The sequence below is a fragment of the Phoxinus phoxinus genome, assembly GCF_949152265.1.
Source record: "Phoxinus phoxinus genome assembly, chromosome: 22".
NCBI classification, from domain to species: domain Eukaryota; kingdom Metazoa; phylum Chordata; class Actinopteri; order Cypriniformes; family Leuciscidae; genus Phoxinus; species Phoxinus phoxinus.
Genome location: NC_136897.1, coordinates 22874225 through 22890701, shown reverse-complemented (window position 1 = coordinate 22890701; position 16477 = coordinate 22874225). Strand labels below are relative to the sequence as shown.

Below are 16477 nucleotides of genomic sequence, written 5' to 3'. Positions count from 1 at the left end.
CCTTCCAAGAAAAAAGAAGGAGGTTTGGGAATAACAGCTGTGCGTGTGAAATGAATGGACCCTAAGAATGCTCTCAGCTTGCCAAACCTGTATTTCATTCAGGAATATGAGGAACGTTCAGTAGATGGAGGTTAGAGTTATTAAGGCAGAAGAAAATTGTTCTTTGCATTCAGGATAATGTTTTGGGTAATGACTGCTTTTTGCCCGCAGCCATCAGGCTAGTTCAGAAAGGAGATCAAAATAAGTTATTATCCCTGAATTTGAATATAGCCGGTAACTCTTTCCAAGAATCAGGATAAACTAGCTATTTCCATTTCTAATGCTATACCTCCAACGTAGATGGTTGTTTTTTGCACGTTCTGGCTAAGGCCTATGATTTCCATGGAGACAGGCTTCTGATTGTTGACCGTCAAAGACACTTTTTGACCCTTGACCTCGACGGCTATGGAATGCCACTGTCCATCACTCAAATTCTGACCTGAAACACAAACAGTACAGGCATAACAAGGCAGTCTGCCCAGCTTCAGAATGAAAGCTGTGATAAATGAATCACATAATCATCTTTATCGACACTTAATCAGTATACAATATCTGAAAATGTATTTACGAATAAAATGCTATTGCTCCTACATATCTTACCACTGAAAACCTGAGCAGAGTATTGTGGCCCTCCAGAGATAGAGAGGAGCAGCCGGGCCTGGCTGAGCCGCAGAAGCAGGTTAATGGGGTCCGGATCATGAGAGAGAGGGACTGAGAACAGCAGCCCTTCCTGATTCCACGTGCGGAACTGAAGCCGTACAGAGAGACCCTCTGTAAAATAATCTGCGGGGAGCGCCAGGAAGCTGCCTGTGGAACTGAGGAACGTCACAGCAACTGATGAAGACTCAGAGCAGGAGAATGTCACATTTCCCTTAGTAAGGAAGAGAGAGAGAAGAAGAAAATATGAAAAAGAAAGAAGAGATGAATATGCGGAGAGCAGAATTAAAAAGGAAGGGACAAGGAAAAGATGGAAACAAGGAGTCATACTAAATCATACTGATGTTGGGCGTGGGCACATATCAAGTGAATTATTGAAGCAATAGCAATGTGTGCTGGCAGTTTCTTCCATCTTATAACTCTATAGTTCAGCATCTCTCAAACTGGGGTCTATGGACCCCCCGGGGACCCATAATGTAACTTACCAAAACATATGAATTAGAGGTATTATGAAAAACTTGTGCCAATAGTCTATCTACTGTATATATGGAATATTATATATAGTGGTGTTAGTCTTTTCTTCCTGTGATGGCGAAGCCCCCAATAGTTTACATTGTAAAAAAAAGCCATATACATGCCAGTTTAATGTGTAACAAATATACCATTAATATATAAATAAAAGATTGTATCTAAAGTTTAAGTTTAATAATCACATTAAGCCATATAGTGATGAACGTTTTTCTCCAAATTTAAAAGCCCTTTTAAAATGATCATTAAGATTTGTGTTGTACTATTTAAGATTTAAAAAATGTTTGTATGACCTTACATTTGATCAAACCTAATTTAAGACTTTAAGGAGGCCTCAAAGTTTAAAAAAAAAATAAACTGCTATAAAGCAATACCTCTCAACACTTCAATGATGAAACGTTTAGGTTTCCTATTTACAACATGAGCATGGAAGCCAATAGTGTACATGAACGCGGTGGTTTAATTTCACCTTTGTTTTGAGGACAACAGTGAAGTTGAAGTTTTCAAATCGTTTTGAAAGTGTAACCTATATAAAGAATGTCATACAGTTACTTAATTTTAATCTACAGCCTGTTACTCAGAATTAATAATCATGATTATAATATCAAGGGAATCATGCAGCCCTAAAGTATATTGTACTAAAACAGTTTAATGTATAAAAAATAGCTATAGCACTGCATGGACATAATTCAGTCAGTGAACTCTTGGACTTTGGAATGTATTGCAATAAGCTGGTAAGATCGTTGTCTTAAAATGCCTCTGACAAGAGGGAGGGTAAGAAAAAATGAAGATCAGTGCTCTTTTTTTCCTGTCTCTGATAAGTGTATTAGACTACCAGGAGAGAGCGAGAGAGAAATGGACAAGAGGAAAGACATCACAGCCTCTTAATTAGGGAAAGAGAGCTCCTTTATGGTGTGATGCACACAACTTCACACAATTGCAAAAGCACACTTTAGAAGAACACACAGAGCTGTGATTTACCAAGTGACACTGTTGCAAATTGTATTGGATATAAATGCCTTTTGTGTGAATAAAGTTATTTAAATGACACAATACAAAAAAAACAACAAAGCTTTTGAAGTCTCACATTGCCTTGTGAACAGCAAGATTTCACAACCTTCACAAAGAGTGGGATTTGATGGTCTTCAAACCAACTAGCTAAGGTGTCATTGATTCTCACAATATAGGAATATAAAAAAGTGGTATTTACAGTAACACAAGCACTTGTAAAAGTTCAAACTTACCACGGTATAGATCTGTGGCTTCCGTCTCTTTGCCATGTCGATGACATTGACACTATTGTAGTTTAGGTTCTCTATGCAGCCATGGAAATTTTCATGGAGAAACGTCCCAGGCTTGCCAGGCAAAGGGATTCCTCCGAAACTGAGCTTGAATAAGGACAGACAAACACATAGAAACATACACACGCACACACACACACATAAACACACACACACACACAAACACACACATGCACACAAAACAACCACATATCCCAGAGATCAGTAACAATACAGTTTGCATAGCAGAGAATACTTCTGAGAACAATTTTATAAAATTTTATTTAGAATAAATATAGGATATAGAATAAATAAATATACATATAACTATACTTTGCTTCCCTTGTTAACATTGGAAGCTCTTTAAATTAACAAAGAAAATATAAAATAGAGAGAAAAGGAAAGTGGTAAATATTTTAGCTGTTTGTAACGAGGTTAATCTATAATAAATGGTATCAATTTTCATTCAGTATTGAACCCATTAATCATTTAAGCAAGAATGAGTAAAAAAAAAAAAAAGGAGGGTTTGGGGTGTGTGCTCTCATGTTTGAAATAATCACGTGACGTACACACAAAATAATAAATGGAGGAATGGAAGATATAGTGGAGGTTGAAGAAAAGAAAAGTTGGAAAAGGACAGAAAAATGTGTAAAAAAAATGTGTTTATTTTACGTTTATTAAAGTTTTTGAATGTTCGCCGGTTCCCGTCTCCTTCTTCACACAACATCTAACCTTGCTACAGTGCATTTTAAAGGGTCTGTGTTTGTTTGTTTGGTTTACATCTTTACCTGTGCTGAGATTCCTGGAATCATTGACTTTGTTCTCTATGGTACTTTCTTTCAGGCTTTCATAAGTTTGCAGTGACAGTGATTGAATAAAATGTTTTGAAATGTGGTTTCAGATAACAAGGGAGTGGGATATCTTTATGCATGTCACAGTAATAGACCTTATTCTTTTCTTCTTTTTGTTTTGTTATAACAAGAATGCATTAGTTAATATGTATTTGTGTCAGTGTTTGCTGTGTATTAGGGATACCCTTTAGTCATATATTCAGTGTTGTCTAAACAAATTACACATATAATTTACTAAATGAAAAAAATTCAGATTTATAATAATTTACACTCAGATCACACCTCATAGTCTATCTCCAGTGTGTCCTCTTGTCCTGGACTGCGGAAGTGTTGCGTGTGTCCATCCACGGTGAAGTTTACATGTTTGTTAAATCGCTCAATTTGAACAGAGTGCCAGTGGTGGTCATCCAGCAGGCTTCCTACCGTGACAGAAGATGAGCGACCGCTAGACTGAGGCTTGGCATCGTCTGTACAGAGACAGCAGAAGAGAGACTAGGAACATAGACTTTAGAACCTAAAGGTGTGTTCACACTTGAAGTTCAGTTCTCTAGGTTCTTTTTTCTGGACCAAAATAGAAAACTATACATTTAGTCCACATTCATGTAGTGTTCACACTGTCATTTTCATCACCGGACCTACAAAAAGGAGCTTTTATGATGCATATTTTGCAATGAAACATATCAAACACCCAAAACAATGCTGTGTGCTGGCTAAATGCACTCGTTGTATGTGCGCACATCAGTGTTGGGTATAGTTACTTTGGAAAGTAGTTAATTAGGTTACAACGTTACCATCAATTAAAAGTAATCAGTTACGTTACAGCGTTATCTATTCATAAAAGTAACGCGTTAGAGTACTCATGCGTTACCAAAAATTAAAAGCCGTTTGGAGCGCCTCACACATGCTGCAGCTTGATTGACAGACACGGCCCCCTTTAAATGCACCTAGAAGTCGCGACTCCTGGCAATGAATAACGTCAGTCATCCGACTAAATTAACACTGCAGGATAACAATAACAGGAAAGACAGTCATCAATAGGCTATTCCACATAGCGTTTTATTTATTTATTATCACAGAACATATTAATCAAAATTCACACCTTCCCAGCCCGGGTAGTAGAGATGCGTGGATGGGCTATTATTTCAATAAAAAAATCAATAATTATAACGCCAATATTAATTCAGTATAGAAATGCAGACATCCCAAGTCTACCGGAAGGTCCGGGAGTCTCCTGCATATTGATAGCGGCTCACTGATGCCCGCGAATTAGTTAAAAATAACGAAGTTACTGATTACTTAACGCACAAAACTAACGCGTTAAGTTACACATTTCACGAAAAAGGTAATTAGAGTACTCTAACGCGTTACTTTATAACGCGTTACCCACAAAACTGGCGCACATACAATGGTATTTTTTCAGGTACATCTCAGTCCGCTTGTTTAGTGTGCACCTTCTCATGGCAGAGTTTACATTTATTCAAATTAACTGCACTAATAGAGCAATCGCACCAGAGTTTTGAACAAAACCTGCTAAGTGTGAACAAACCCTTAAAGTACTGTTGTCAAAAGTACTGACTTCGGTACCAAGTTGGTACTGAAATAAAATAAATGTGATGTTCCCTTTCGAAGGGAACTCGACAATACGTCATCGACGCTTTGGGGAACGCCTCAGGCGTGACAGGTGTCTGAAATCACAATCAAATCACGGCAATCACATTGACCGGCGACAGCCCGTGAATCATTACGTGAATGATTAACGTGCGACCTGGAAGTATATAAGGGCGCCTTGCAAACATGACAAATCATCTTTTCGTCTTCAGGGACTGTTTTGTCTGTAACCGCTTTTGAAAATCAGGTATTTATGAAATGCACTGAGAAGGCTGAGTGTTTTCAACTGTGCTTTTTCTGTCTGGAGGAAGAGCGCGCACAGGCAGTTCTTGAGGGAACTGCCTGTACAATTGCGAGCGTTTTTCTTTGAGAACGCTCCGATCTCGTCTGACCCTCTCCTTGAGAGAAGAGGGCTCAGCATCTGGGTGAAAAAAAAAAAAAAAAAAAGGGATCCCAGATGAAGCCCGCCGATCGCCTTGAGAGGGGTATAATCCTCTCAAGCGATGCGGCGGCTGACGAGATTAAGCAGTGAGTGCTTTTCCGGACAAACAGGAGATGGCTGATGAGGGTGGTGATAATCAATCTTCTCAGCCACCCTGCCCCGTGTATGCTGAACTGGTGGTTTTATGGTAACGTTGGGGGAAAATCGCTCACTATGAGAGCGTTTTTTCCTCAGTCATAAAACCACTAGCTCAGGTGAGCCTTTCATTTCTTCCCGATCTCATACTGAGATCGAGAGGACATGGAAGAACCCATACTCTGCCCGTGTCCACCGACATCAGCGGGCTAGTCTCACTGATGTTGAGGTGATAGGAGAGCATGGGTATGTGTCGATGCCGCCCATTGACGAGACGTTTGCAACTATCTCGTGTCTGGACAGGCGTCTACACTGAGAGCTCAAACCCTGCCAGTTGAATGGCAGAGCATACACGCCAGCGGGTCAGGCCGGTGCTACCCTGCACATCATGGTGGTGTTGCAGGTACACCAGGCCAATCTGCTGGGGGATCTCGTCCAGGGGGTGGGGCCCCTGAGGCGGTTACTGAGCTGCGCCACGGAGTGAACCTGGCCGACATCGGGGAGAAGAGAGAAAGTCTTTCTCCTCGATTCGCCCTCGCCCTCTGAGCTTTTTGGCACCTCCGTGTAGGCGGTGGCTGGAAAGTTCAGAGAGGCGAGGGCGCGCTCAGCTGTATTAGGACAAATACATACCGCTGAGATCCGTATCCACACCCAGACAGACGGGAGGGCCTGGCCCATCATGGTCCGGGGACCTTAGACAGGGCCAGAGAGCCAGTGTCGCCTCTCGTGCGCCTCCTCCGTGGAGGAGTAGATCGCTGTAGAGGTGCAACTCCCGCAAGAAGAGGGATCTGAGGGAGGTGATCCAGCACGATTGCACACAGCATTGGCATGGATCACCTCCCCCTGAGGGCGTGATTATATCTTAGCCCTCTCCTCTCTTCCCCGACTCCCCAGACACTTTCTACATCAGGCCTGAGGCTGGGCTCATGGTTAGAACAATGTTCTGTTGGCCTGCCTCTGCTTGGTTAGGAGAGTGCCTCTTTCAGGCATGTATAGGTGGTAGACCCCATGTTCATAAAGAACTGTCTGGTAAGTCTTCACTTCGCACGCCGCAGGTGAGCTGAGTGGTCTTCTTTAAGAGTAATTTGTGTGCAACTAACACTAAAATTTATCTCTCTACAGACCTCGTTCCCTGTATAGAGCTATGGGGTCATGTAAGGTACATTTTTGGATTATTAGGGCCCTGAAGTCCCCCTTTAGGTGGCTAGAACGACTATCTTAGCCCTCGGGCTGTTAGCCACCTCAGGGTGGAGTAGTTGGTCTCCCTCCCATAGGATTTTCATCTTGGAGTATAGACTGACGCTAGTGCTTCAGATAGATCTTATGTCCGGTCCATGGGACCGTCTGACTTCCTTCCTGAGTACATCGCCCCCTTGAGCTCTGTTTGGGTTTTCAGTGGGCTGAGCGATTCTGCAGCCAGTTGTATGAAATAATAACTATTTTTCTAGTAAGGCTGTGGCTCCTCCGAGCCCTCAGGTAGATCTATGCTTGCAGGCTGGCCCTCACCAGGGCCGCCTCTGTAGCTGGCCTAGGCTGTGCCAGGGATAGTGGAGGCGCTCTGCTTAAGCATTTCTGCCTCTGAGCCTTCACTGTGTGAATATAGGTTCCTAGCATCCCTGTATGACAGCCTCCTCCAATGGGAGTCGTTAGGCCAAGGCCCGCCCCCTTCTCTGCATTCTGGGGCGACAAGTGTAATGCAGCGTGGTGCAGAGGCATGGTTTATAAAGATCCTGGGTTAGGCCTTAAATAGGCCTCCCCGGTACAATGTGTCTTTATTGAGCAGGGTTAGGCCGCCTTTCGCCTCACGAAGAGGCTGGGTCTGTCTGCCCGACCCTGCCGTGCAGAACTAGCATACGGATATGGGCTGCCAGTATAGGCTTTACTCACCTCGCTGAGCTACTGCTCAAGCGTCGGGTTGTAGGTGGTTGGCTCACAAACAAGCCCCACTCCCCTAGGTTGGGCACAGATACTTTTTCTGTCACCCCTAGAGCCACTGGCGGGCCCGCACCCTGGTAAACCTCAGGGTGAGGTGGAGAGTATTCCCCTGTGATACAGGGCAGGTCTGAGTCCTTCACTTTCAGTTCTGTATTATCCTACCTCGCACCACTATGGCTCGGGTTGAGCGGAAAGTTCTAGCCTTCACTTCTTTTTTGGTCGAAGTACGCTCCCCTGAAGCCAGAGCATTGCCATGAGCTGACGCCCATGCTTACAGATGGTAGGCCCCTGGCTCTGGGGCCTCCATTGAGGCAGAGTGGCGTATGTTGTACTCCCCTTGCTCAAAGGGTGCTAGCGCTTTTGCTGAGTACACTGCCATGGGCAATGTGATTAGGTACCAGAATGCTGTAGGCGCTGTGTAAACAGCTTATCTGCCAACGAAGGCTGCGCCATTAGGTAGTAGGCCTCAGCAGGCCTCCTGTATGGGCAGCCCCCAAGTGGGCGCTGTAGGCCAGCTCACTTCAAAAAAGTGTTGCTGGCCTTGGTGGTTCGGGCAGTTGACTCACTGATGGGTAGTAGGCCCTAAACAGGCCTCCTCGGAAGTGAGTCCCAACATTGTGGGACTTACTTGTTGGTGTGGTATGATTCCCAACAGTGTACCTTTGGAGCAGATTGACTTGCTGTCAGCTAGTAGGCCCAACCAGGCCTCCCTGATAGGCGAGTCCCCAGTGGGCTGGCCTTAGCAGGCCGCCTTCGAACCGTCACCCAGATTCAGGGCTCATAGCTACCAGTTGTTTAAGATTACTTTCAGGTAGTAGGCCTCCTCAGGCCTCCCTGAAGGTGAATTCCCACTTACGGTGGCTATCAGGTAGTAGGCCTTACCAGGCCTCCCTGTAGGCAAGCCCAAAGGACAGGCAACTGGACAGCTAGCCTGACCTACTATCAGGTAGTAGGCCTCACCGGGCCTCCCTGAAGGCATGTTCTCACGTAATGTGATTATCAGGTGGTAGGCCGCTAACCGGGCCTCCCTGAATGTGAGCTCCCAAGTATTGTGGCTGTCAGGTAGTAGGCCTCACCAGGCCTCCCTGAAGGTAGTTCCCACATACTGTGGTTATCAGGTTACAGGCCTCACCAGGCCTTCCTGGTCATGAGCTCCCACATGCTGGGGTTATCAGGTAGTAGGCCTCACCAGGCCTCCCTGAAGGTGAGTTCCCTCATACTGTGGTTATCAGGTTACAGGCCTCACCAGGCCTTCCTGGTTATGAGTCTCCACATGTCAGGTTACGGGCCTCACTCGGCCTTCCTGAATGTGGGCTCCCACATATTGTGGTTATTAGGTTACAGGCCTCATCCGGCCTTCCTGGTTTTGAGCTCCCACACACTGTGGTCGCTAGGTTACAGGCCTCACCAGGCCTTCCTGGTCATGAGAGCTCCCACATACTGGGGTTATCAGGTGACAGGCCTCACCAGGCCTTCCTGGTTATGAGCTCCCACATACTGTGGTTATCAGGTTACAGGCCTCACCAGGCCTTCCTGGTTATGAGCTCCCACATACTGTGGTTATCAGGTTACAGGCCTCACTAGGCCTTCCTGGTCATGAGAGCAAATACTGGGGTTATCAGGTTACAGGCCTCACCAGGCCTTCCTGGTTATGAGCTCCCACATACTGTGGTTATCAGGTTACAGGCCTCACCAGGCCTTCCTGGTTATGAGCTCCCACATACTGTGGTTATCAGGTAGTAGGCCTCCAGGCCTCCCTGTGAGTGGTTCCCCAACCATGCTGGGTTCTGGAAGCTAGTGGCCGCCTGCTATCAGTTCAGCTGGCCTTATTAGGCCGTTGCTAAAAGCGAGCTCGTGCCCTGGCTCAACTAAAGTGTTCATCCTCTGCTTCTGGTTCCCTCCGGGAACTTCTTACTCTGCCTACAGCCTGGTTCCTACCAGTCGGTCCATTGCTCCCCTCACTAAGGGTCTCTATGAGTGTTTGGACTCCTGAGTCTGGTCAGACGGTCGTAGGCCTCTCGTGAGGCCTCCCAGTTAGATCAGCCCCTAGGCCTTCACAGGCCTCCTCAGTGTTTCAAACACAAACACTGGGTAGATCCGTGGATCGAGTAGAGAAACTCCCCTCTCTAGCAAGGGTTTAAAGCACTATGCTGAGTCATACTCTCCGGGATATCCCGTCTCTGAGATCCGGGCTGAGGGTTCACTGCCAGCTTCGCAGTCCCTCGGGTTGGATGCCTTACCTAAGGCAAATGTCCAGAGGCTCTGTCTCCAGACAGACAGGAATTTGGCCAGACTGAAGTGTCCGACGTAGTGACACCAGGTCAGGCCGTCCTGGTGGCATTTCGGGTGGTATATTCCCCCGAATAGTGACTGGCTGGGGTTCCCTCGGGTTCCCTAGCCACATTCCCTAGAAGGGACCCCTTCTAAATTGAAGTTGTGGTCCTAGGCCTTTGAGCAGGCCCAGGTAGGCCTTCGGATTACATATTTGGAGTTCCTCCTGTTAGGCTTATAGCTTGGGCTATGACCGTAGGGAATGCTGTCACTGACAGCCCAGTGTGACCTGAGGGTGAGTGGTTCTTGCATTTCATTTGAATTTGCTGGTTCTGACAGTTGTCACTGCCTCCTGGCATGCACTCCCCTCAGCATGGCGGAGTGGGTATTTCGTTCCCCAAAGCGTCGATGACGTATTGTCGAGTTCCCTTCGAAAGGGAACGTCTCAGGTTACAACTGTAACCTTTGTTCCCTGAGAACAGGGAACGAGACAATACGTCTCCCTGCCATGCCTCGGGGCCTGCCTACCAAACAGTCCCTTCAGACGAAGGATGATTTGTCATGTTTGCAAGGCGCCCTTATATACTTCCAGGTCGCACGTTAATCATTCACGTAATGATTCACGGGCTGTCGCCGGTCAATGTGATTGCCGTGATTTGATTGTGATTTCAGACACCTGTCACGCCTGAGGCGTTCCCCAAAGCGTCGATGACGTATTGTCTCGTTCCCTGTTCTCAGGGAACAAAGGTTACAGTTGTAACCTGAGACGATATCAGTATTTCCCTCTAGCATTTTAAGCGCTGTTGGATTCTTAAACACTTCTGATTGGCCATTGTGTTTACGCGCTCAACATATATGTCTGATTGGCTACAATAATCAACGCTTCTAAAACTTGTTGTAAATAGACGTCTTTGATGCTCTTCACAGAGCTTTTGAAAGCAGGCATCTATCAGCGGATCCCTAATATATCCGCTGATAGACGCCTGCTTTCAAATGCTCCCGTGTGTATGCGTGTAAGTGCTTGGAGAAGAGCGCCAAAGATCAAAGAAGCATTGATCATTGTAGCCAATCACAGACATATATGTTGAGCGCCTGAACACAATGGCCAATCAGAGACATATATGTAGAGCGAGTAAACACAATGGCCAATCAGAGACATATATGTTGAGCGTGTGATCACAATGGCCAATCAGAGAATTTAAGAATCTGTTCAACAGCGCTCAAAATGCTAGAGGGAAATGTTGGTATTGTCGCATTTTTTAAATTTCAGTACTGACTTGGTACCGAAGTCGGTACTTTTGACAACGCTACCTTAAAGCAAAGAATTCAGCCAGGCACTTCAGCAAAACTCCACCAAACTGCCCATCCATCCATCCATCCATCCATCCATCCATCCATCCATCCATCCATCCATCCATCCATCCATCCATCCATCCATCCATCCATCCATCCATCCATCCATCCATCCAAATTCATTAGGAACTAGTACTAGGTACCAAACACTCGGGTACTTTTCTCTAATTTCACTCTCTGATCCATCAAGATACACTTGAGTGAGAATAAAAGGATAGAAGGTCATCCTGAATAATACGGGATGAGATTCTTTAGCAATTTCCTATTCCTTTGGGGGAAAATCCCCCCACTCCTTTCTCATTCTCGCTTATCTTGTGTCCTGTCCTGCCCTTGTCTTCCACTCACCCAAATTGAGATGCAAAATGAGTTTTCCTCTCTGAAGCTCCAGAGTGAGGAAATCGCCTCTCTGTCCCTCTCCGTGAACCAGAACCCCTTCTGCCTGATGGCTCCGGAATCTCAGGGATATCACGTCTTTCACTGTGCTGGTGGACTTCTGGTTGAACCGGTAGAGTAAGGCACTGCGACCGTCGAAGTCAGCCACGTCGGACTCTGAGGATGACAGCAAAAGGAGATCAAAGAGAATGTGAAAATACCCTCAGAACACCCTCCGCTCCCTGAACTTTCTCTGACCTTCCAAGATCTGTTTGCTCTTGTACTTCCTGTTGATTTGAAAATTAAGCCGAGTTGAATGTTGGAATGCAGTTGAACTTCAGATATTAGGAATGGTATAAAATATGCAAAAACAGAAACTCATGCAAGTGTGTGTGTGTGTGTCTGTCAGGTTTTACCTACATTGTGGAAAGGATAGGAAAGTACCTTCATTAACAACGAAACCATGAAATCAAAATAGGCAATTCTTGGTTTTTGAGGAATATTTATTATAAATGATTTATCTGTGCACGTTATTATTTTTAAAAAATTAAGGGTGGGACAACCTGTCACTCACATGAAATCGCGGCAATAGCAAACCACAAACATCCAACGATCCAATCAATTCCCAAGGGACAAAATCAAGACCCGTCCAACCCTTTTTCTTGTTTGAGAAGCTGTTTCACTTGGATATACGTCACAAGAGGGAAGAAAAGCAATTTCCATTTCATACCGACTTTAATAGGAGAAGCGATAAATAAACATACGATACAATGGCTTAATGAAATCTAAACATGCAGAAAGGTTTGTGTGATAGTCAGTTTTAGGGGTATGGGATATAATTTATCATTAGTTCAGTAAAAAAACAGAAAAACAATGGAAAATCTCTACAATGATTTCTAAAGATCAGTTCATGTAAGGTATTACTCACTGTATGTGCAGCCATAGACCTCTAGTCGTAAACCCATTCCTCCTCTGGGGCTTCCCTCAAGAGGCAGAAGACGCATATATCGAGTTCTGATTGAGTGAGGGAGTTTGTGTTGGACCACTGTGTCTGTGTCACTGTTTCCTGTAAACGTCTGTAAATATACACATACAAACACACATATACAATGATATTGGTTAGACATTCCTTAAAGGGATAGTTCACATGAACTATCATATACAGACATATATATAACATATATGTCATATACACCTAGGATGATTTGAGGGAGAGTAAATCATGGGCTAATTTTCATTTTTGGGTGAACTATTAGACACTATGCTAATACTGAAATCAAATATTTGTTGTACTCTCCCATTCAAAAGTTTGTGGTCAGTTCGATTTTTTAAATGTTTTTGCTTTACAGCTTTTACTTTGTATTTAATAAAATAACTGCAACCTTAGGGAGCATGAGGATCTACAGTAATGTCGTGACAGTAAAATAACTGTTCTCTATTTTAATGTATTTTAAAATGTAATTTATTACTATGATGGCAGAGCTGAATTTCTCCAGTCTTACTGAACCCAAAATCCTGAATGGGTGTGTACCTCTTTTTAGGTTTATGTAAGCTGATGCTAATTTCCCTGCATAATATTAGACTTGGTTTGGTGCTGGTTTGTCTTGTAGACCACAGCTAAACAAAACAAAGCTGAATGCTGGCCAAACAGCACAGTAAAATAAATGTGTGTTTTCAACAAGGTTTAGTGACCGTTTATTAAACGCTCTTCAACAAAACAGCTTCCATGCTTAAAAAGGCCCTGCAGACACCATTTAGATGCTTTGTACGATGCAAACATTATATTAGCACAAATGATCCTTTTTGAGTTTGGTTCTTTGCTCCCCAGTGATGATGAAATGAGACTAAATGATTTTCTGATGAGTTCTGACCTTCTCTGTCTTTCAGCTGTGTGCTGATTCATCTCTGCTGGGTTGTTTTGTTTTGCCATTTTTATTAAAGGATCCTTGAAAATAAATCACTCGACGAGCTTGTATGGGGGAAGTTGCCAAATGATTTTTGGAATATGGCGGCCAGTCTGTTTTTCCTTCACCGAGCTAACGCATGCCGACAGCATACAAACCAGAATAAACTAATTTCCTTCATCTTGTCTACATCATTAAAGTTAATGAAAGATCAAGGGTGTGATGAAACAATGAGAAAATATGAGAAAACTTACAGATGGAGAAATATCTCCCTTTTTTTTCTGTAGGAGAGAGTGACTGGAATGTTTGTTCAATGCCAAGTGAATTGTAAGCCCTAGCACACAGACTGTGAGAGCATGAATAAACCTCTGACTAAAGATTGACAAGCTTCCAGCATGACTGTAGTGTGGTGTAAATTAGTGGGATATCATTCAAAATTTCAAGTCAACAGGCATATATTTAATTATCTACTTTTAATTATTAAAATACAGAAATAAAAATAATGTCATAATTTTGCCAGGAAAGGTGAAAGCAGTCAGCGTAGCTGATATAAATATATAGCTATTTCTTTCACATTTCTTTTTTTAATGCTTAATTAGAAGCAAGTACAATGTAACTGATGTCTTTGAGGCTGATATTAGAACTTGATATTAGTCATTCATTTAGTGAGAAAACAATTGAAGAAAAAAAATGTCAAATGCAAAGAAAATGGGGAGGAAAATGGAAAATAAGCCTGGATGATGATGATTTAGATAATATAACAGTGCAACCATTCTCAGAAATATTATTATTATTCTCCTGGAGATCATCAAATGAGAGAATTATTAGAATTCTGGGTCGATTGTTTAAACCTTACAGTGAGTTTATGCCATGTTTGGTTCTTTTTGTTTTTGAGAGGAATAGCATTCAAATGTCACCTTTTCAGAATAGCCTCAATCTCTGGAAAAGCCAGTCCTGTACTCTCTTTCTCAGTTTAATATAATTTTGCATACTGGGCTGGCATATTGTGTCTGAATGACCTACACATGATGGTTTAATGTAGACAGTCTCGTACGACAGATCCCCTTTACAGTATACAAATTGGTTTAATGTGGATGGCCACTTTTGACATACCTTCAGATATTTTCGTAATGACTTCCACAGTATCATATCATTTGTGCTCAGAAATTTACAAGGGAGACAAAGCATGAAAAAACAGTGCAAAGCAAAAGTTCTATACATAATTCAGCAATGCACCATGTATGATTTATTCAGAGAAAAGGGGAATAATTCAATGCTTTTTGAACTTCCCCCAACACCCCAGTGGACAATGACAGGAAAACTTAATTTACAAGTGAGTTTAATCCTTGTACTGAACAATAGGCTTAGCTTGTGTTTTCATTCAGCAAAGGTAAAGAGAGAGAAAGAAAGAAAGAGACAGAGACCGGTACAATAGCTTCTCAAAGACATTCATTAGTGAGATACACAAAGCAGAGAGCACTACGCTGCACACTGTAAACATCACTCACTGAAACTTAAAATTAAATTCTTAAACCTTGAATTAACCTATTAAAAAGATGATGGTACTTTGTTCAAATGATGATGGTACTTAATTTGTCTGCGACTATCAAGGTTTTTTATATAAAATATAATTTTATATTCCTTAGGCCTTGTTTAATAGGAAGTACAAAAACAATTCTCAAAGTAACATTCTAAATTTGTATTACGCAAGATGCTCCACAGATTGTTCTCAAGTTTCCTGGATATCAACATCTCCCAAAGTATCCACTTGGACATGTCTATCAATCTATTAATATCCATGTAATCTTAAGTTAAATTAAAAAAAAATTGTTAAGCATTGTTGACCATGTACCTTTTTTTATAAAGGTTAGGTTTATAACTGACTTGTTGTCAAGCAACTTCCTTGTTTCTTCATTTGGCCAATGTGATGGTATTTGAATGCTCTGAACTAAAGTGAGAGGAAGCTAATCAATATAGTATAACACTGTGTACTCTTTCATCCTAATATAGAGTCAATACACAGACGGCAAGTATCGATTTTTTAATTATAATCATTATTATTTTGCATTTTAAAGGTACTGCTGACATTTTGTGTCGCTTGTAAAGTTCAATTCGGAGGTCAATTAACTCTGATCTATCGAACCTTGTTTGAAAGAGGAGGGATGAAAGTTGAGAAGGCGATGCAGTTTTCGAGCTAAAAATTATTATCTGGACTCTGGATTTATTGTTGTTGTGTGTGATCTTGGTCGATTCAGACTTCTTTGCCATTTGAATACTCCAAAAAAACATTTCTAGTCCTACAGAAACATGTTGCAGCCAAAGCGTTTTCAGTAAACAAATTCTTCACAACAGTGAGATGATCTGATTAAGCCGTTAGCGGCTTTAGCTCAACAATCAATATTTTCCATGGTCACCTCCAGCTCTGTGGGAACACAAAGACATGTTGGACCACACCTGTCGAGTAGCCAAACAACTTTAGAGCCAGACAGAGACAGAGCAGCATACAAGAAAGATTGCAAGAAAATATCTATAAACACGTTTCTGAACTGATTGACCTTTTTAGAGTGGTTTAATAGAATCTGTCACAATGTGATAAATCCTCCTTGCCACATTAGCCGCTGTTAATGGCTAACGCTAAAGCTCCTTCCAGTCATTGCCATTGATTTTAAATGGACACCGAAATCTTATTATGTGGGGCAGTTTGCAGAGCAAAGGCATCAAAGCGCTTAATGAAAAAAAAGAAACATTATGAAAAGTCTTAGAGATCAGTGCTAAAGCACAAAACACAACACAGCAGCTCTGACCTTCACAATCAGTTCACAATTTGAAAATATCAATAATTGCATTCATACATATTTTAATAGTCTATACCACCACCACTACCACAGATTCTACTTATGTATGTAGAGAATGCAGACTTTTCATTTAAATGTATATATTTCCTTCCAAACCACTGCGCCTGAAAAAAGTGCCTTATTCCATTACTCAAATGTTACTCAGAAGCTCATCATGGATGTTGTTATGTATTGTTTTATGTGAAATTCAGCTGATCTTTATTGTACAAGATAAGGGACTTTCATTTTTTACCCCACACCATTTTCA

At 42.6% G+C, this 16477-nt stretch overlaps 1 protein-coding gene across 4 annotated transcripts in view; it reads right to left on the bottom strand.

Moving 5' to 3' along the window:
- Window positions 1-16477, bottom strand: part of cntnap5l (contactin associated protein family member 5 like) — an 81459-nt gene that overhangs the window by 18152 nt on the left and 46830 nt on the right. For all 4 annotated transcript variants that reach the window (XR_013795951.1, XM_079598131.1, XM_079598132.1 and 1 more), the window contains exons 4-9: window positions 12400-12547; window positions 11445-11648; window positions 3638-3822; window positions 2469-2612; window positions 640-910; window positions 329-478 (exon numbers count right to left, since the gene is read on the bottom strand). Coding sequence is in view for 3 of the 4 variants with exons in the window: in XM_079598131.1 (XP_079454257.1) it covers window positions 329-478; window positions 640-910; window positions 2469-2612; window positions 3638-3822; window positions 11445-11648; window positions 12400-12547 (1102 nt within the window). In the remaining variant the exon portion in view is untranslated. The remainder of the gene's footprint in view (window positions 1-328; window positions 479-639; window positions 911-2468; window positions 2613-3637; window positions 3823-11444; window positions 11649-12399; window positions 12548-16477) is intronic.